At 35.8% G+C, this 21,572-nt stretch overlaps 5 protein-coding genes and 1 long non-coding RNA gene across 6 annotated transcripts; 4 read left to right on the top strand and 2 right to left on the bottom strand.

Moving 5' to 3' along the window:
* Positions 1–901: 901 nt before the first annotated feature.
* LOC146723528 (uncharacterized) lies at positions 902–2,016 on the top strand. Its single transcript, XR_014924510.1, has 2 exons — positions 902–1,299; positions 1,395–2,016. It is a non-coding gene; the product is annotated as an uncharacterized LOC146723528 (long non-coding RNA).
* A 2,200-nt stretch (positions 2,017–4,216) lies between these two features.
* On the top strand, positions 4,217–6,926 carry stas (Transmembrane protein stas). Its single transcript, XM_029305395.2, has 4 exons — positions 4,217–4,711; positions 5,015–5,138; positions 5,228–5,356; positions 5,441–6,926. Exons 1-4 carry the CDS (start codon positions 4,684–4,686, stop codon positions 5,946–5,948), a joined length of 789 nt encoding a protein of 262 aa, XP_029161228.2. The 5' UTR covers positions 4,217–4,683; the 3' UTR covers positions 5,949–6,926.
* Positions 5,015–8,387, bottom strand: LOC146723529 (uncharacterized). Its single transcript, XM_085481806.1, has 5 exons — positions 7,712–8,387; positions 7,362–7,623; positions 7,073–7,280; positions 6,869–6,998; positions 5,015–6,783 (listed from the first exon to the last, which is right to left on the bottom strand). Exons 1-5 carry the CDS (start codon positions 8,040–8,042, stop codon positions 6,692–6,694), a joined length of 1,023 nt encoding a protein of 340 aa, XP_085337932.1. The 5' UTR covers positions 8,043–8,387; the 3' UTR covers positions 5,015–6,691.
* Positions 8,371–10,567, top strand: Polr1C (RNA polymerase I and III subunit C). The gene is made up of 7 exons (XM_029305449.2): positions 8,371–8,697; positions 8,816–8,875; positions 8,960–9,144; positions 9,233–9,414; positions 9,498–9,686; positions 9,858–10,109; positions 10,377–10,567. The coding sequence occupies exons 1-7, from the start codon at positions 8,647–8,649 to the stop codon at positions 10,484–10,486; spliced, it is 1,029 nt and encodes a 342-aa protein (XP_029161282.2). The 5' UTR covers positions 8,371–8,646; the 3' UTR covers positions 10,487–10,567.
* Positions 10,568–10,849: 282 nt separating this feature from the next.
* LOC114933014 (gamma-interferon-inducible lysosomal thiol reductase-like protein) lies at positions 10,850–13,155 on the top strand. The gene is made up of 4 exons (XM_029305450.2): positions 10,850–11,241; positions 12,070–12,263; positions 12,552–12,872; positions 12,947–13,155. The coding sequence occupies exons 1-4, from the start codon at positions 11,133–11,135 to the stop codon at positions 13,037–13,039; spliced, it is 717 nt and encodes a 238-aa protein (XP_029161283.1). The 5' UTR covers positions 10,850–11,132; the 3' UTR covers positions 13,040–13,155.
* Positions 13,156–13,469: 314 nt separating this feature from the next.
* Positions 13,470–20,974, bottom strand: LOC114933015 (calmodulin). Its single transcript, XM_029305451.2, has 4 exons — positions 20,660–20,974; positions 18,035–18,209; positions 17,547–17,789; positions 13,470–17,127 (listed from the first exon to the last, which is right to left on the bottom strand). Exons 1-4 carry the CDS (start codon positions 20,660–20,662, stop codon positions 17,099–17,101), a joined length of 450 nt encoding a protein of 149 aa, XP_029161284.1. The 5' UTR covers positions 20,663–20,974; the 3' UTR covers positions 13,470–17,098.
* Positions 20,975–21,572: the final 598 nt, after the last annotated feature.

Genomic DNA, 21,572 nt, shown 5'->3' on the forward strand with positions numbered 1-21,572 from the left:
AGAGAGAGAGAGAGAGAGAGAGAATATTTTACATATATGCATATATATATATAAAATTTATTAAATATAAAAAATATATTTTTTACACATAAAATGTTTTTTTATTGAAATAATCACGATTTTAAATGTGATATAACACAGTGTTCAAAAATTTTTTAATTAAATTTTTTAATTAAATTTTATTAAAGAAAATTACTTGAAATTTTTTACATTAAGAATTTAAAGGCTCCTTATTCTCTTGTAGAAATTTATCACTACGCCAATTAATCACTTATTTTGAGTATTTAAAATACTATAATATACAGTAATTTAAGTATTCGAAATAAAAGTGATTAATTACTCGAAATAAGTGATAAATTGGCGTTACTAGTAATAAATTTCTATAAGGGTTGAAATAATAAAGTATAAGAGATAAATAGGCTATATGTGAGCCGTATGCGAAATGTGAGATGTAAGACGCATATTGAAATTTAATTTTTCGATATAACTTTCAAAAATGTACACGAGGTACAAAAAATTAGCTTGGACATTTGTAAGACTTAAAATTGGGATTAATTCTCAATTCTATTAATTAAATTTCGATATAACACACCTTACATCCGCGCACGGCTCACATATATATAGCCCATTTATTAGTGCAATTTTTAAGTTCCTTATTTTTCAAAGTTCACCTTTTTACGTTATCAAATATTTTTACGTTTTCAAGAATTTTATATTTTTACTTACCGCAGTTTCTTATCCAAATGTAAAATCTTTTATCGCAGTCTATAAAAAATTGAAACAATTTACAATTTTATGATATAATATTATTATTATTACAATTTCTATATATATGCACATCTGTCAAATATCGTGATTTATTTCACATTATTATTATCTATTTTAATAAAAAAGAAAACAAAAACACTTGCAACAATAAAAAATAAACCGCCTGCCGCGAACGGAAAATGCCAAGAAAGCACGCAATTTCCGCGAATCTCGTAATTTTTTTGAAAAATCAACAATTTCAACGAAATTGTAAATTCTTCAAATCACTGCACAAGTATAATTCACAATAATAATTTTCAGTAACTACGATAAAAAATCGTATACTGAAAACCGCAAACGAAAGTGCAATGGGAGTAAGAGTAAAGTCTGTGATAAAATTAATTGGCAATAGAAAATTAATAATTTTCAAATAGAAAAATTTTGAAATTACCGAGGATTTACAAATAATAAAGTAAAAATATTAAATAATTTATGTGACTTTGTATAGTGAACACATCAACTTGGCGGAATCTTGACTACTCATCAATTTAAGTAAGCAATTCTAAACACAATTAAGATCTTTCACATAAAAAAAAATAACTTATTAATATAAATTAATATACCAAAAAAAATAAAAATATACTTAGACAATCACGGTGAAATATACTGCAATGACGAACTTACTCGGAAATATCCTTGATGATGGGGACTAACTTTTTGATGCTGGATAACATCTAATTGTTTTCAATTCTCATATCAAGCGGTTCTGACGATAATTTTAACTAATAATGTTCAAAAGAATTGATGACGTGGAATGGGCCGTCAACCTGTTCTACTAACAACAGGGAACTCGTTTACATGTTTTTTGACATAATCAAAAAGTTTACCATCTTAACTAAAAAATGGTTAGCCGATTAGAAAAAATATCTAATTTAATAAATGTTATAAGCGTAACCCAATTTAAATTCATCGACTTATTAAACCAAAATGTTCATTAAAAAATAGACTCTAATGCGTAATATGTCATAATTTTTCTTAAGAGAATTTTTATTGTTTTTATATTTACTGAAGAAGGCTGAGGTAACAGCCGAAACGTTTTATTATTTTTATTATCATTGTATCTACTAAGAAATAAATCAATTATGTGTTGACATTACATCTCTCACTAATTTAATATGCTCGTTATAGTTGGCCCTGTCTTTCTAAATCTTAATTTTATAATATCACACGAGCCTTGTCTTTAAATATCTAATTGTTTTCCTTATTAAATTTAAATAATTTATGTTTTCGAATTTTGCTCGCGGAGAGGATCTTTAAAACAAGATTTTTAGAAGAGAGGACCTTTAAAATATAAACAGGCAAAAACGTTGGAAAAATTAAAGCGCGCGTTTAAACAGATAAACGCAATGAAATAGATACGCAATTGTTTTTACTTATCGCTGTAAGCTCACAAGCTTCTGACGTGCTATACACTTTTATATAATATATACAAGGTGTACGGTAACTAACGGACCAATGATTAAGGGCGGATTCTCTGGCTAATTTGGAGACGATTTTTCCTTAGCAAAAATGTTAAGAAGTCAATAATTTTCGAGTTATAAGCGATTGAAAAAAATAGGTTTTTTGAAAACTAAACGTTTTGGAGTTAAAAGTCTAATATAATTACATTCTTCAGTTAATTTCAGGTAGAGTTTACTATAATAAAATTTTAATTTAAGGCTTAGTTATAAAGATACATAATGACAAAGATTGGAAAGTTGTAAAAAATGATGGCCTTTTTCGACATTTTCGCTGAGGAAAAATCGTTCCCAAATTGACCAAAGAATCCATTTGTAATCATTGGTCTGTTAGTTACCGGACACCCTGTATATTGGACACGAGTTTCGTTTGTTTCAGATTCTCGAGAGTTGAAGTAGGAACATACGAGTATCATATATCGTTTGTGACTTGCCGAATGAAAACAAGACAGAGAGCGAACGAGATGATGAGCTTAATAGCTCATAATGTTATAAATAAATAAATAAAAAATTATAACCTGACCTACTAGTTATTGAATCTTTTTTTAATAAAATGTTTCATTATTATTATCATCTAAGTCTAAGTCGTTTAATTACTTTTTAGTTTTTTAATAGATAATTTAATTTATTCTAGTCATTTTTATATGAGAAAAATAATATCACGTATACGTTTTATAATGAATTAATATATTTCGGGAACCGAATTATATATTCTTAATAATATAAAAGTGTTCAAAAATTATATTTAACTTTTAATTTTAATTATTTTATAGCAAAGAGTTTCGAAATCTCTTACACACATAATGGGGATTTTTTTTCATCCATATAATTCGCAAATAAGTATATATGTTAATTATTAATTTTAATAAAATAAAAATTAAAATTAAAGGTCAAATATAATTTTTAAACACAAATATATTAAATTAATTATAAAACGTATACCTATGATAGTATTTTTCTCGTACAAAAATAATTAGAGTAAATTAAATTAATCATAAAAGATTAAAAATTAATTAAAGAATTTAAACTTATATTTTATATAATAATAATAAAACATTTTATTACGTCAAACCGTCGTGAAATAATTAAATAAAATTTGCTTAGTAAAAATAAAAGTTACGTCAAAGTCAAGTTTTCTAAGCTTATAAAACATTTTATTAAAAAACAGATTCAATAAATATAAGTACATGTTATATATATACTTATATTTATTGAATCTGTTTGTTTTATAAAATGTTTTATTATTATCATTAATATAAATTATTTAATTATTTTTTTATTTTTTTATGAGTAATATAATTTGTTCTAGTTATTTTTGTACGAGAAAAATACTATCACGGGTATACGTTTTATAACGAATTAAATATATTTATGTTCAAAAATTATATTTGACCTTTAATTTTAATTTTGTATTTTATTAAAATTAATAATTAACATATATACTTAATTGCGAATTATATGGATGAACAAAATCCCTATTATGTGTGTAAGAGATTTCGGAACTCTTTGCTAAAATAATTAAAATTAAAAGTCAAATATAATTTTTGAACACTTTTATATTATTAAAAATATATAATTCGACTCTCGAAATATATTAATTCATTATAAAACGTATACGTATTAGTATTTTTCACATATTAAAATGATTAGAATAAATTAAATTAATTATTAAAAAACTAAAAATTAATTAAACGACTTAGACTTAGATGATAATAATAATGAAACATTTATTAAAAAATAATTATAATAGATCAGGTTAATATTTTATTTATTTATTTATTTATTTATTTATAACATCATAAAATTCTGTCCTTTCCGAAATACGCGAACGCTACGAAAAGATAAATCTCGTACATGCCGCCAGACGAGTTCATGAGCATGAGACGCTCTTATCTTGGGAACGTATTAATAGTTACTGCATTGACCACTACTACGATATGGCGCTGAAATCAGTGAGAAATGCTGGTCTCTCCTTCATCCAGACCTTTGGCGATCTGTCTATTAATCTGTGCTAATATATCTGTTTTCACGCGTATCAACATCAACGTTCCATCGCAATTCGCGATTGTCATGACAGCCGCTAAACAATGCTTAAGGCGCCCTCAAAATCGACTGAAATGGGTGCTATGATTTTCAATCAGCGTTTCAAGCAATTATTGCCGCGCGTGAATTGCGAATGGTCGCGTGAAGAATCCCGAGCCAATGCCGAGAAAACACGAAACAGATCAGCTGATCGTTGAGTAACCACCTCGACCCTTCGAGAAAGTGCTTCTCATTCCTATCCTCATCCGCTCGCGCGAATATTTTTATATCAGTTGCGAGATATGCACTGAGACTGGCTGAAGACGCGTGGTAAGTGCATCCGATTGGAAATCAGTCCGTGACATCGCGGGTGACACATCGAAAGAGAGAAAGAGAAATGAGCACGCAGGCTGACGCGAATTCAGGTGAGACATGATCACGCGATTCTTTTTTCTTGTCGAGGAAATGAGTCCAATTTAGATCTATATATATTTCTCAGAATGTGGCATTTTTAAAAAGACACGTTAAAATAAAAAAATCATTTTTTTCATGTATATTTCAAATACTGTCAATGTGTAACTTTATGTATTTTAATTTTTTTTATCTTAAAATCTGACTTAATACTGTTTCTTTTGAAATTTACATTTAACTGCAAAAATTACATATTAAAATCAAAGTTTATATCGTATATTAAAATAAATAAAATTGTTTTTCTTGTATATTTATAGTATTATCAAAAACAACCAATGGAGAAGCTTCAACGAGAAGAGCATTATTAACCGTTGGACTCATCTTTGTAACTTCATTGACTGCGTTGTTTTATGTATACATGAGCTTCCCTGAATTAGAAAAGTAAGAAATCATTTGTTAAATATATATCATATTTGTACATTTTATATCAAATATATAACACATACAGATTTCTCTCATTTATTTTATAGAGAAGAGAAACAATATATGAAGCTGCCGTTTCATATAGAGGATGCTAAGAATCTAGGAAGGTTGCTAGAACGGTACAAGGAGCTATATTATTTCCAAGTACTGGCTGGACTGTTTGTTACTTACATCTTGTATCCTTAAATACCAAATTCGCATACTATTTTTAATTTATTTTACTGAACTGCATATATGCTCCTTACATTGTACCTTGATAGCTTACAAACATTCGCCATTCCTGGCTCTATCTTTCTCTCAATCTTATCAGGATTTCTGTTTCGCTTCCCAATTGCACTGCTACTCGTGTGCACTTGCAGCGCAGTCGGTGCTACCCTGTGCTACCTGCTGTCCTCTTTACTGGGCAGACGACTGCTATATCGGTACTTTCCGGCTAAAGCGAAGGAATGGACCATCACCGTGGCCAAGCATCGCGATAATCTGTTGAACTACATGTTGTTTCTCAGGATGACACCATTACTGCCAAACTGGTTCATCAATCTAGCCAGTCCGGTGATTGGCGTGCCTATGATGCCGTTCACCGTCGGTACCTTCTTCGGCGTCGCGCCACCTTCGTTTGTCGCTATACAAGCGGGTCAAACTTTGCACAAACTCACATCATCAAGCGATGCATGGTCGTGGAATAGTGTTATTATTCTGTGCGTGTTCGCGCTACTCTCTCTACTCCCTGTGCTGTACAAGCAGAAACTCAAGCAGAAACTTGAGTAAGAGCTAGATCGACGATGCTCTTACAAGAAGACATTCCGAGAGAAGTTTTTCGACTGAATTTATTAGAAAAAATACTCTACCGCTAGAGATGTTTTTAAAGAATCTAAAAAACTCGAGAGAATGATCGATTAAGCCTTCTCACATCATGTAATAATACTATCAAATACTATCATTTGGCACGACGCAAATAAAATTACTAGTATTTGAATACATGTATTTGTATATAAAATACGATGAAATGTCCTGAGCACAAATTGCGCTATGTAATTTATTTATTGTTATAATTTATTTCTAAATACGCGCATGTGTCTTAGATTATCTGAACGTCATACGAAAATTGTATCTAAATTATATGCAGGTAGAGATAGAACGTAAACTCATTTTATTATAATTGTTATGCAAATATACCTACACATTTTACACTATATCATCGTGAAATAATCTCAGGTAACTCTGGATTGATAGATTGAATTTTATTTTTTATCTCGTTCATTATTGTAACAGAGAAATAATACTGTACTTGAAATTTAAATGCGCAAGAAACTGTGTGTATATATATATATATACACACACATATATTTATATATATATACATCTATATATAATGTCCGAGATTAAAACAATTTTTAAAAAGCACGTAAACATAATGTAACTTTAATGTAAATTTTGTTAAATGTGATTTTATATTATTATTGGCTATATCACTTTGGCACATTGACAATGAGTTTCTTATACCGATGGCACTAACAAAACGAAGTTAGATAACCAATAGAGAGATCAGTAGCATTGTACACTGGTAGACTCACGGGTCTCCAATACCACCAATTGTACCATACTTATGAGAAACATAAAAGAAGAAAAAAGTGCAAAAATAACAGTAAAAAGAAAAATTCAACTACAAAAGTTTGTCTGGTACTCACATGTATGTCCAGCTGATAATAAAATAGTCAAAGATTTACAATGTTGATTGCACTCTAAGCTTGGTGTCATTTTTATCAACCTTGCTCCAGCCACGCTTCGTAACACAACATTGCTGCATTCAGGATTAGGCTAAAAATGTATAAATTAATTATTACAGAGAGAGAAAGAGAAAACTCCAAGAGAATTATATATGCTTTGCATACCAGCGAATAGAACAGTGATGCTGATTCATCGATAAAAATATATTTTTCTGTGCTTTGACTCCACCAATTTGGAGTCTCAACTGGCTTTGGAAATAACCTTCGTAGTATTCTATTAGGCTTCATACGATTTACTTTCCATGATATATGAGTAGTAAGTGAATCAGTTGGATAAACATCTAGTCTATTTTTCATAATATCATAGATAGTTCTATGTAAACATAAAAAAGACATTTGATTTGATAAAATGTTACATACTTTTTAAAACATTTTGGCGCTCATAAGAACTTACTTAAAAGTTTCATTATTGGAAGAGATTTTTCTAGCATCCTGGTCAAAGATGTCTTGATTGCTCCAATATACATCGACTAAATCTTTCATTTTGACTTTTGTATTATTTTCTACTCTAGTATATGGTATACCAATATTGAATGATCTGCTGATGTTGTGACCAGTTAAATCTGGCACAGAGTAAACCACAGTGCAAGGCCAACAGTCTATGTCGCTGACATAGAAATATGGATTTTCAATCAGACACCATTCATCATACAATTCTGAAATGACAAACATCAGATCAAGATACTCTCTAGAATATTTGTGGATATTTTTATATCGCATTAAAATATTGTTCTGATCACATACCAGATAACGATGGATATAAGCTGACAATGGGTATAGCTAATTTGCGTAGCACATATAAAGCAGGATAAATAGAATTTTGTGAGATTCTTACAAATACATCATTTAGCCATCTATGGTTGCACAAACGTAATATTACAATCGAGATGAGAATAAATAAGAAAGCGAATCGCAAAGGCCTCGATGGGTTATTCGACTTTTTCGAATACTTGGTCTCCAATTGTCGGAAACATGCTTGAAATATTTCAGACGTTTGTTCTTCCGAGATATTATGCTCGGCCGCGTATTGTCTGATTTCTCGCACACTTTGTGTGTATTCATTCAAATTAGCCATAATCGTGAACCTTTTCGCACACAAATCGCGTAAGACTCAAATTTCGCGTTAAAATTCATTAATTTACATTCTGTAATGTTTCAAGTCGATCCGCGTACATTTTTATACGCGAAAGAAATAAACTCTCGTAGAAACATAAACAACTTATTCTTCATTCATAATAATCGGCTGAGCATCTAACCTAACCTAGATTAATCCAACCTAACCTAAACTCGTTTATTTTGACGCTCATACGCATAAAAGAGAAGCCGTAAGTATAACTAAAGAATTGAGAAGTCTATGGTTTTTATCAGAGTGAAATCTGAGAGCGGTCATCGCGATTCAATGGACGCGTGTACTAATGCGCTCCCAGAGAAAGTAGACGTGAACTACGTCGAGAACACGTGCTTTTTATCGAGTGTCGCAACGTAGTTTACGTCCACTTTGGCAGAGGACGCACTAGTATACGCGGCCGCTGAATCCCGGTGGCCGCTTTCTTGTTTCTCGCTGGCTTTCAGCCACGTGATTGAAAATAACAACGCGATTTTTAATCTTTCTGAGAAAGCGGCAAAAATAGGAGAAATTTTTTAATATTTAGTATTTTGTTGAAATAATATATTGAACAATGGAAAAGAGACCTGGGAATCCACGATGGATTGTAGGCGAGCACGAGATTGTAAGTTTTTGATTAGAATCATTTAAAGTATTTAATCTTACGTTTATGTTTACGTAAAATACATAATTTTGAATATTTGTTTAATATATTAACTTCAATATTTCTTTCATTTTAATAGTACAAAGAATATTCGTACGAGACATCGGACAAATCGACGGCGGTAGAAAAATTTATAAAGGTAACATATTGTCATTATATAAATAAAACAATGTGTTGCCTGTGTTAATATGTCTGTAAATTAAAACATGTTCTCTCACCTTAGAAATTTAGGATAGAAATTGTACGAGAAGATGATAAAGAGTTGGAATTTGATATAATTGGCTGTGATGTTTCACTGGCCAATGCATTTCGTAGAATACTTATAAGCGAAGTACCAAGTATGGCTATCGACAAAGTTTTTGTAATCAATAACACTAGTCTTCTGCAGGACGAAGTACTGGCGCATAGGTGAGATGAAATGGATATTCTGATGAGTCATTTTTATATCTTGAACACTGTTTGTGCATAACAAATAGATATGTATTTCGTTTTCAAGACTGGGTCTTATACCTCTTCGGGCAGATCCTCGGTTATTTGAATATCCACCGATTGGAAGAACGGATGAAGAGGCAAGTGATCAAGACACTTTAAAATATGAACTGAAAGTTACATGCACGGTAAATCCACAAGCACCAAAGAATTCTCGTCTTCCAGAAGATATGTATAGAAACAGCAAAGGTATTTAACTTGGAACTTTTATGTAGTTGTATTATGTATGTAATATTAAAGAATATTTATATAGATCAGTATGTTTTTTACAGTTTACAGTAAGGATATTAAATGGGTACCGATAGGCCGACAAGGAGTCATGTTTCCACATGGAGCAGAACAGTTCAGCCCGCTAGACAATGACATATTAATAAGTAAAATGCGTCCTGGTCACGAAATTCATGCGTTTATGTATGCAGTTAAAGGGATTGGCAAAGATCACGCCAAATTTTCTCCTGTGGGTATGTAATAATTTTACAAACAAAACATTTTTCACACTTTTATCACAGATGTGCTCTAATACAAATATATAATACATGTCGAAATGATGTCGTAAAGATGCAAATTAAATGTTTTAATTATTAAGATGAATTTTCTCATGTCAATTGTGTAAGAATAAAATGTATTTGTAGCTCCTGCGCGATATCGTCTTATGCCGGCTATCGAGTTGACTAGACCTGTGAGAAACGAGGACGCAGATCTTTTGCAGAGCTGTTTTAGTCCTGCTGTGATAGACGTGGTAGAACAAGAGACGAGTTCTGGAGAAAAATATCGCGAAGCGCGCGTGAAGAACGCTCGTTATGACAGCTGTGCCAGAAATGTCTATCGTTATGAACAATTGAAGAATTGCGTGGAAATGACTCGAATACCGGAGCATTTTATCTGTAAGTATGAATAGTTTAAAATCTTTGACTGAAAGAGAGGAATCAATATTAGGTTTTAAGTTGCAGTTGAATGTGTTATTGTGTGTCACAAATGGACCATATAAAATAATTATAAAAATATTAATTAATTATAAATATTTTATTTAAAAGTTGCATAACAAATTTAGAACGTCTTTATTTTTCTTTTAATTAACTGTATGGCTTACTAACTGTGTAACAGTTGGAAATTTTATACATGACTAAATTATATATAATTTTGATTTTTAGTTAATATAGAATCCGTGGGAACGTTATCAGCGGCAGTTTTATTCACGGAAGCTGTTAAAGTGCTCAAGAATAAATGCAGGACATTTCTCGCGGAGCTGGAACATGTATAAGAATAGAAAAATAATTTTCTTATATTAAATTACAGAATTAATTAAAAAAAAAAGAAAGAAAATAAAGATAAATATAAAATATTTTTATGTATTTTTATAGACAATCTGTCATTGACACGATTGTATAGATAGGCGTATCGAGAAAGAATCGACAAGTACGTATGTACATACATTTATATTTATATATATATATATCTTGACCAATGAAACGTCCAGCGTTCAATTCACTGGACAACATGGCGCTTCCTATCGACCATCTCATTGGACGAGAACTAAGGATTTTTACGCGCGTATTCACGCGAAGTAAAAAAAAACGAGATAAATGTATAATGGAGCGTTGTAGAGAAACGAAGAGGAAAATATGGTTTGGGAGAACAGATTTTCGCGCATCGCAGCTGACGATATGATGAAAGAAAAAAACGTGCTAAAATCAACAGACATTAAAATCCCATTGAAAACGCGTAACATAACGAGGAACCCTAGAATTTCCATCGATCCGTGCGTGATGCCGCGTAACCACCGGCGCGGCGGCGAGTTTGACATTAGGATTCGTTACGTCAGCTGTTAACAAGCGTGGTCGCTTTCGCCGCCGTGCGATTGCGATCGAGAGTCGCGCGCGCTTCTTGCCGCGGCAACACCCGGGATAATGGGGTTAGGCAACTTCCGATTGCGACTCGTCATCGTCTTCGTCGTTGGTCTCCTGCTTTGGCAGACCTCGAAGATTTGGTTGGCGTTCCTACAAGGCGATCTGCAAGGTAAAAAAGACTCATCGTACCTGCACGTGAATGCCTTTTCGCGAACGCTCACACCTGTCGCCATGAACGTAAACATCGTATACCTCATCCTCTCGTGACTGTTACATATACATATATCGAGTTAATAGTGATATTTGTAATGGAGAATAACAATACGTTGTGTTATCATATTCTGATATTATATCGATTGAAAAAAAGTTAATTATTTTCTTAAGAGTTTTATTTCGTAATTACAGCGTAATTTAATTTACAAAGTATTAATTATATATTGTTTTATTTTTGAGCCCGGATTTTGCGGTGTACGCATATTTGACATATGTGACCTTATTTTCGTTTGTGTGTTAATTATTAATGAGTAATTATATTGTTTGTTTTATTCAAGATTCGAGTTATATTTTTATCGCTGAATTTTGAAATTTATCTGGATAAATTATGTGTACATGAAAATTATATATAGAAAAAAAAAAGAAAAATCGATATAAAAATATGTATATATATATATAAAGTTAGATATACATATATGTGGTATGATTGTACATATCGTTTAATAAGCACACACGTCAATCACAAATTTGCGACTTCCTGCATTACAAATATTATCTGAAAATTATTATATATGACAATGAGAGAAACCTAGATAAACGATAATTCGAAATAATATCTTATTTCAAAAAATATGTTATGTATTTTTGTTTCTCTCATTCATATTTAGAAATTAAAATTAAAATGTTGAACCAACATTCTAATTTTAATATTGATAACATCACGTTTATCACTTACTAATATTTAACGAGAATTATATATACATATCTGAAAATTTTGATGCAGAACTTCAGGTGGGCCAAGCGGCGACAGCGTTGAGCCAAAAGGATGACCCGACTCATCAAAAAGTACACGTGGCCGTCTATTACGAAACACGATGCCCGGATTCGCGTTATTTTATCGCGAAACAATTAAGACCAACATACCAGAAACTTCCGGCGAATATCGAATTCGAATTGATACCGTACGGAAAGGCTTCGGTAAGTTGACGCGATTCAATTTAGTAATTCTTCTAGACTTTCGAGAGGAAAAATATCGAGATACGAATCAATTATCGAGACACTTAAACTTTGATCCTTTTATATTTATCAAGCAGTCAAAAGAAATCTTATTATATATCGCATAGCTCACATTATCCATTTCTTGCTCGTTTACATATTCTCTTTTATTTGTAATTATTACATATTATCATATGATCGAATAAAAAAAAAGTTGAGGTAGGACTTCTTTTCGTAAAATTACTTATTTTATTTTTCACGTGCTTACAGACGGTGAAGACAAACAACGGATATCAATTTGTATGCCAACACGGATTCGTGGAGTGTGAAGCAAATATTATACACGCATGTTCCATCGACGTTATCAAGGACCCGTCGATACAACTGCAATTTATCACTTGTATGATCGAAAATAACGACAATCCGATAGGAATAATGCAAGAGTGCGCCAAACGCATATCCGTGAATCTGGAGTCCATACAAGAGTGCTACAGCAACGAAAAGGGAAAGGAACTCTTGGCCAATTATGGCAAGCTGACGAACTCGCTCGGGCCAAGATTGTCATTTATACCGGCGATTACCTTAGATAGGGTGAGTATTCGCCAAGTAGGGAATAAACGTAACGGTACATTCAGTTATAGAATACGTTTTCCTTTTTTTTACAGAACTTCGATCCCAATTACCAAGCAAAAATATTGAAAAACCTGCTGAAGGAAGTGTGCCTGCATTTAAAAATTAAACCAAAAGAGTGTTCGTGAAAGAGTACGAACCAGGTACGACACTAGCGAAACATATCCGCGTCATCATCGAATTTTGTTATCGTGTTGTATAAAAAATTTAAAAATAAATGAAATATAATATTTTTGAAAGAAAACTGTTTTATCTTTTGTGTCGAAAGCACATCCGACATTTCTCGACAAATTTAATATCGCGATATTATACTAATTATTATTGCATGTACAAGATAATTATGCATGAAAATCGATAATTTGCTCTCGCAATGTAAGCACATATAATTGCACATATATATACATATAGAAAGCAGTTTTGAAATTTATAATTTCATAAAGCGTACTTTCTGCGTGTATAATTATAAAAAAATCCTATTGCCGGTTTATTCGCGTCGATATATGCTATATCAGGCCATTATCGTTTATTTCGGGGAGATAAAATCGCTTGTATTATAGATAAACACCAGTTTGCTCCCATATAAGTATATAGGAACAATTTATTAACTTAATATCAACACTTTATACAAACTGTGCCGCTTTATTATGTACGACAAGAAGTGAAGAACGCCTTTGAGATATACGGCAGAGAATATACTTACATACAATAGAAACAATGTTCGAATTAGAATCTGAGAAGAAATGAAAGTTTATTCGAACGAGACTATAATCGTTAAAAATAACAAACGGAAAAAAATGAAAAAGAAAAAAAAAAGAAATACCGAGTCTGCGCTCGAAATCATTAATGGGAAAAAAATGTTTTTCTTTATATTTTGCAACGTATAACGTTCTCTCCTTGTTTATATCGCAATAAACTTGTTCGTTTTAAGAATTACAATTAGCATATAATCACCGAACAAAGACTCACTTTGTCGGATCGATTTTATACGTTCGTATATGTACACATTGAAATAAATACAACGGTCGATAGAAGCAGGATGTGTCTTGGTACCTCCGCAAATACGGTATATAAACGATTCTTTCTTTTTTTTTTAAGAACAACAACGTGTATTTCAATAACAAAGATCGAGGGGACGCTAAATTAAATATTAGAAGAGCTAACGCTTCAATATTATTCGATAAAGATTTGGCATTGCCTCGATGTTAACGTTCACAACAAGAGCTTCCATGCGCCGCTCTCTCGCTCTCTCTCTTTTTTTTCTATCTAATTCTCGGCGCGCGAAAATTCTTTCAATAAATAGATTTTGCGATACGGATATAAAATTACTATTATATTAAATACTGGAATATAGAGTCTTTGTAACGTAAGAGACTTAATCGCTAGGTATCAGTGTTCGATGAAACGAAGCGAATTTGGAAGCATTTAGATACAGATGCCTGTCGAATACTAATGACCACTTTTACAAAAACGAGAGTGCATTTTTTTTCTCTTTTGACAATCTTTTTCATTCTTAATAAAGAGTGTAAGAGTGTGTGGAAATATATCTCGGACACAGAATATACCACAGTTTACAAATAGACCCAATGTGTGCTTTTTTCCTCCTTTTTTTTCAGATATTTAATGGAGCGAGTCCCTAATTACAGTTAATACCGTACTTTCTCTCCTTTGTAACCTATATCTAATCTCAAAAGTTTTTCGAGGGTAGTGAGAAAAGTCAGAGATATGTAAAGTGGATCCTGTTCACAGAGACACAATGAAATATTCTCATAGCAAAGTATCTAGATGCCATCGAACACAAAAAGAGATGGTTGCTGAAACGAGAGGTCTATTGGTAATGAGGGAAACAAATCGAGAGTAGCTGTGACCTAAAAATGAGGATACATTTATTTTGTCTTTTTATCTTTTTTTTAATCTTTTTTTCTTTTTTTGTTTAATGATCAATGCGATCTAGGTCACCAGAAATACAAGTACTTCTCATTTTTGTTCACTTCAATGTTAAATAATAAAGGACTGTGGAGGAATTATCTCTTTCATCTTTTTTTTCTTAATTTCTTCGTAAATTATTTTATATATATATATATATATATATATATATATACATATATATATATATAATATATATATATTACATATATATTATGACTGAACCACCGACACGCATGTTGTTATTTTACGCTGTACGGCATTATGTTCTTTTGCTCTCGAGTTCTTAAGTAACATTATATCGTACGGATCGCACAAAAATCACACCAGTTTCTCCGATCTGGTTGGCTCCGCTTTTAACGAGACTGGCACGCACCCCTGGGCGAAGAAAAGTAATGCACCGATCTCACTGTGGCCTTTACTTCCTTTAATCCCCCATCCCTATTTTATTTCTCCGTGGATTTACATATCAACAAAAGTGGTGTCGACGTTGTTTCTCTTTTTTTTTAAATCTTTTTTTGCGCGCATGTATGTAAGGCTTTCCCGAGCGGAAGGCAAGTTTACAAATAGGAGATTAAAATGGAACTGGAGGCAAAACGCACTTTGTGAATATAATATTATAGTGTTTCTCTTTTTTGCTCTGTGTGTGTATAATCTTTTGTGTGTATAGAGTTTTTCGCGTATATAATTCGTATTATATACGTAAACGTGTACGTGTGAGTCCCGTGTGCACGGGCACAAGAGGCTTGGATGATGTTGATTGAAAGCGTAAGGAAGAGACTTTTTTCTTTTTTTTTTTTCTTCAAATAGGAATGTCGAGACTTCGGATCCTGGAGCTTTCCAACGATCGCGTCGCGGCTCGTTATTCGTGTGACGTCACTCGCGCGACCGATCATATCCCGTCCTGCGAGACGCGACACACGCGAGCGAAAGCACTAGGTCTGAGCTCCTCGAGGCTCCTCTCCTCTTCCAACTTTTTTTCATCTATATCTCTCATTTCTCTTTTTTTCTCGGTCTCGGTCTCTCTCTCTCTCACATTTTCTTTTTTTTATAAATTTTCTTGCTCGTTACTTATATAAATTAAGTTATTCGTTCTGTGATGCATCGAGGGGTCCAGCACAGCTTTTGAAGTCGTCATCAATAACCCAGAGGCCGAAGCGCATCATATTTATATTCTTTCTCTCTCTCTCGCTCTCTCTTTCTCTCGCTCTTTCTTTCTCTTTCTCTCTCTCTCTTTGTCTGGAAAACGATCGGTCCAGGCCGAATTCTCTCACAGAGACAAACAAACATTTGTACATGTGCATGCATTTTAACATGAGACATCATCATCTATTTAGCAGCTACGTATCCTAATGTCATCATTCACTATACACGTATCTCGTTTATTAAAAAAAATGAACGAAGGAATTTTCGAGATGAACCTTTCTCTCTCTCTCTCTCTTTCTCTCTCTCTCTCGCTCGCTCGCTCGCTCGCTCGCTCTCTCTCTCTCTCTCTCGCTCTCTCTCTCTCTCTCTCTCTCGATTGGCAAATAAATCTTTGCTGCTTTTAATAGTATTTTACATCGGATTTATATTTTGTCCCACAAACGCACACGTTTCCTCTCCATTTGCAAAGAGAAATTACAATTCTTCGACATGCCTTTCTCATGAAAAATCTTTGGAGGAAATGAAGAAGATACGAAGACTAGGAGGAAAGATGATGGCGAGGGATGTAACAAGAGAAAAGGAAAGGGGGGCAGTCGAGAAAGAGAGTAAAGTGGAAAATGCACTTTTTTTCTTTGTCGTTGGTGCACATGCGCGCGCAATCGTGTGTCTTTGCGTTATCTCACTTCTAAATTTGTTTTATCCAATGGAAATAAGACATTCGAGTGAACGTGTATGTACGTGTGTGTATATACTCTTTGAGTGTTCCGTTCGTATGTATCGGTGTAATGTGTTATTGTGTATTGTGTTTTGTGTGTGTGTGTATGTGTGTGTGTGTACACGCGTAAATATTCGTGTTTTGAGAGATAATGATTTTAGTGGTATAACTCTTTTAATTAAACAATTAATTGCCCTGTATTACTTATCGTTAAACGATGATTTTAAACGCGGTATCGGACGTTGACTCTTCGCGCTTTTATAGATCATCTTCGCATGATACAAGATTTATCACTTTCTGGTTGATTCTGTTTTTGTTACATATGTTTTTTCTCTGTTTCTTGATTTATTTAATACGTCAACACCACTCCGAGTCGCGAGTTCTTCCGTTACACAGGTTGCATTCACTTTGATGTCATCATTGTGACGAATTCTGAAAAATACAACAGAAACATTTCATTAGCTTCGCATACATTAGTCGCATGCTATTTCTAGCTAAGCTAGCACGCACAATAATAGTCATAGTATGACAAAGTATCGGTAAATTAATGATGTAAGAGTGAATTGTCATTATGACAGAAGCAGAAAAAATTGCGATGAGGCACACGCGAGATGCCAACTGCACAAACTGCGTTATCGAATCGAAGTGATTTCGTTTACAAATATGTAAGAATTGTACAAATTATACGTGTATTTGAATGTTGTTCGCTTTTGATGCACGCGGATAATTATTTTATGTGACGATAATTATTTTAATAACGCACTTTAAAATGCTGTATTTGGAGTTGAATCGACGCACGACATATTGCCAATAAACTTGACTATGCTAATTAATAAATTAAGTAATACAACCTTCATAATTAACTTGACCGTCGCCATCGATATCGGCCTCCCGTATCATTTCATCTACTTCCTCATCAGTGAGTTTTTCGCCAAGATTGGTCATGACGTGTCTAAGTTCTGCCGCGGATATGAAACCATTTCCATCTTTATCGAACACTCTGAAGGCCTCCCTAATCTCTTCCTCGCTATCCGTGTCCTTCATTTTACGCGCCATCATGGTCAAGAACTCGGGAAAGTCGATTGTGCCGTTACCTAGAGTTTTAGAAATTTTTGAAATCATTTTTCTTTTTTTAATCGAAAAAATGAAAAAATAATAATTTCTTCATAAATACATCAAAAAGTTAATATTGTCACCAATGTATAGAAACAGATATAAATGTGAATAAAAGTAGAAAAATGGAGCAAAATATGAATAATTGTTTTCTATACGGAATATAACAGTGCTCTCTCTTGTAGAAATAATAATGTTGTATAAAGCTAAATAAAGATATATGTACCATCTGCATCTACTTCATTAATCATGTCTTGTAGTTCGGCTTCTGTGGGATTTTGACCGAGGGACCGCATGACTGTACCCAATTCTTTGGTGGTTATGGTACCGTCGCCGTCTTTATCGAATAGCGAAAACGCTTCCTTAAACTCTGCGATCTGTTCTTCTGTGAGTTGGTCAGCCTTTAAGACAAAAGGTAACAGTAAGCTTCATCGTTTCGCATATTCAGATTACACGCGTATAAAATGTTTGCATTTATTCGGCATACAATAAACGAGATTAATATGTAAAGTTAGTTCTATTCCAGCAAATATATATTTTTACTTTACTCGCTAATAGAGATTTGCATTATAAATACAATCTTTTATGTAAATTATTTCTATAGCGCGGTGAAACTAATTTTTCATAAATGCCTCGATTACGACAGAGACGCATAATAACGCAAGCTAATAAGGTAATGTCAAAGAAACAGCGCGATGATACATTCGAGCATTTTAATTGCTCACGCATGAATAAGGAAATCCCAGTTCACTTTCGTCGCGTGAATATTAAAACCAACGTCGTTATGATTCATTAGAGATAAGTGAATAAGTACTGTGCATTCGTGTATATAGATAATACACATATATATGTCGTATCTCGTGGGATTTATATGTATTGCGCATTAGTGAAAATAAATTTTGATTCTTTTCCAAAAATGCACGTAGGTATTATTGCCAAGTACGAAGAATGAATGTCGCGCGTAAAGTGAAAAAATAATAATCATAATATACTAAATAAATGAAGGCGTTAAATAAGTACGGCGATTTTCACGAGTCGATTTCATTGTCGGGAAAATTGAATCGACATATAGCGGGAGACGTTTTAAAAATACGTAACGCAAGTTATTCTCGGACACTAATTACCGAGACAGCTGATTGATTTAATGGCCATTTGCCGCGGAGCGGAAAGCAAAGTGGCGATAATGTATCGATTCTACGCGCAGGGGGCAAGAACTCGAATCGTAAATAACGTATTATCGCGAGTCTGCGAGAGCATTTCATTATCGGCCCATTTTCTAGCTATCTTTATCGCTTTATCGTCGTTGCCCTCTCTCCCCCCATAAACTCTGAGGGAACAATTGGATATCGCGCGGGGATAATAGAATCGAGCCCGTCCTTAAGAAGCTTAGCTTAGCTTCCGATCGTTATAAAAGGTATTACACCTCCGATTACAGAGGCGCTGACATTTACGGAAAATCGCGTCTTCCGGCGATACACATGACTGACTTGGCGGATATAACCTCACTTTTCGCACGTTTCAGACGACTACGTCGCCGAGAAAATATGGCCGCGTCGTATCGGGGCGGAAAATAAAGAGGGCATGTATTGTTCAAGGGGCAAATCAGAGTTGCGTCTACGCAGAGAGAAAGAGACGCGAATATCTGGGCGAAAGACAAGCCGGAGGAGAACGGACGGTAGACCGGCTCGGGAAGAAACGTAAAAGGAGCTTGGAAGGGACTCGACGAGGGCGCGCAAAAATCAATATCGCCGTATAACGCAACGCGGTTGATCGCGATAGAGCCGCGAGACGCCGCATACGTCGCACGCATACAAGCGAGGACGGTATAATTCGTAAAGAGAGGAAAAAAAGGAAAAAAAAAGGGAATATGAAAAACAACGCACGCACATGGGTCTGCGAAGATGAATATCGGGCGACCCGGTATATGGATCATGCTAAAGGAGCGGTCGCGCTCGTGTTTCGTGCTCCGATAGGTATCTTGGACGCGATAACGTCGTCTTGCTCCTTTTCGATTCGTATCGTCTCGAAAAAGGGCGCTTTATTTACATTTACACGTTACATAGGCAAAGTTTGTTGCGCGCGCAATCTCCCGATTGAAATATGTACGTGTATAATCGTTTAGTCGATAAGCGTGCACACAGAGTGTAGCTCTCGCTCGCGCGAAGGCCGTGAAGTTAGCTGCGGACGGACGGACGGACGGAAGGCGAGAAGATAACCGTTGGTCGCGTCGCGCGGCGCTCGTCGATTATCTCGACGAGTCCAAGAGGGCACGCGCGAGTCAGAGGCTGACAATACGTCGACGTACGGGATTAGGCTGGCTGGAAGAGCGTCGAAATTAGCCGCTTGGCTCTCTTCGCGTCGCGTCGCCCACCTGTCTCGCTCCCGTAACGTTCGGCCGGCCGACCAGCCAGAATTCCGGGGACACGTAAGCCGCCGCCGCGGCGAGTCGAGTCGAGTCGAGTCGACGCGACGTGCAGGGGCATCTTCGCAATGTCTCTCTCTCTCCTTGCTACGCGGCAAACGATCGATCGACGGTTACTTCCGCTCGCGCGGATGCAGATTTTTCTCGTTGCCGCGGAAGAGCGTAGCGTCGACGGCCATGCCCGATCGATAATCGCGGGGCGATCTCCGGGGCGGCACGAAATACCTTTCGAGCGACGAGCTTGATAACGAAAGAGGGAGGGAGAGAGAGAGAGAACGTCGGCGATCCTTCCAGAAAAGGAAATCCGTCCTGCCGGCGACGGTTCGCGCGTTCAATCTCGTCGTCGTCGTCGCACGTGCGCTCGGCGACGCGTCAACGCGGTTCACGGCTTTATTACGATTTACCGATCAGTGGCACGTATATACTTACCATTCTGTGGGCCTTTCTCTCTTGGCGTCTCGGTCACGCACGACAAACGACAAGCCTCCGCGAGACTACACCCGCGCACTGGGGGGACAACAGCGAGATCGTATCCGAAATTCACCAAGCCTCTCTCCGGCGGAGATGGATCGGTCGGTCGGTCTCGAGACTCGACGACGTACTCGTAGATCGCGGACGCGGATCAACGACGACGTTCGAAACGCGACGAGTCAACAGCCAAGTCCGGCGAGAAACGCACTCGGAACAGCAATGGAGTCCGCCGTGTCTCTCTCGGTCTGCGAGGCTCTCTGCTTCTACCGGGGGGCCGCTGCTGGTCTCTCGCGAGGCCGGGTATCCCTACGCCGTTCCCCCACTCCGGCCGCTCGGCCAATCGGCGCGCGCCGGCGGTCCGGGCGGGACGAGGGAGGGGGAAGGAGAGCAGGCGGCTAGTCGCGCTACGGCGCCGGCCGCCTACGCGGTCGCGAGCTAGGCCCCGCACCGAGCGGAGGTGCGGAAAAAAGGCCCGCTGCGCTTTTTAATCGCGCCGTTTGCTGCGAGCGAGCGAGAGAGGACGAGGCCGACGTGGCGCGCGAGCGCGCCCGCCACGCCGTTAACCCGCCCCGTAACAAATCCGTTTTACACGGCGGGGTGGGTGCGGTCGTGTTTACAGGACGAGTCCGGACGAACTAACCGGGCCTGTGATTGGCCGGCGCGCACCTGCAATGCGTCAGGCAGCCGCGCGGACTGTGCCGTGTCGCGCCGGGTCAAAGCCGGGCTTCCCTGCTCTGCTCTGCTCTGTTCTGCCGCTGCGACTTTACTCCGCGCTGCCATGCCGCGGAGCCTGGCGCGCGAGACGCGAAACGCGTTTTCGTTTTTCGCCGAAAGCCGAAGGGCGGTTGAGGAGGAGGGACGACGCTGCGCT

This window comes from Nylanderia fulva, unplaced genomic scaffold (assembly GCF_048542155.1).
Source record: "Nylanderia fulva isolate GAGA-0341 unplaced genomic scaffold, ASM4854215v1 Scaffold19, whole genome shotgun sequence".
Taxonomy (NCBI): Eukaryota; Metazoa; Arthropoda; class Insecta; order Hymenoptera; family Formicidae; genus Nylanderia; species Nylanderia fulva.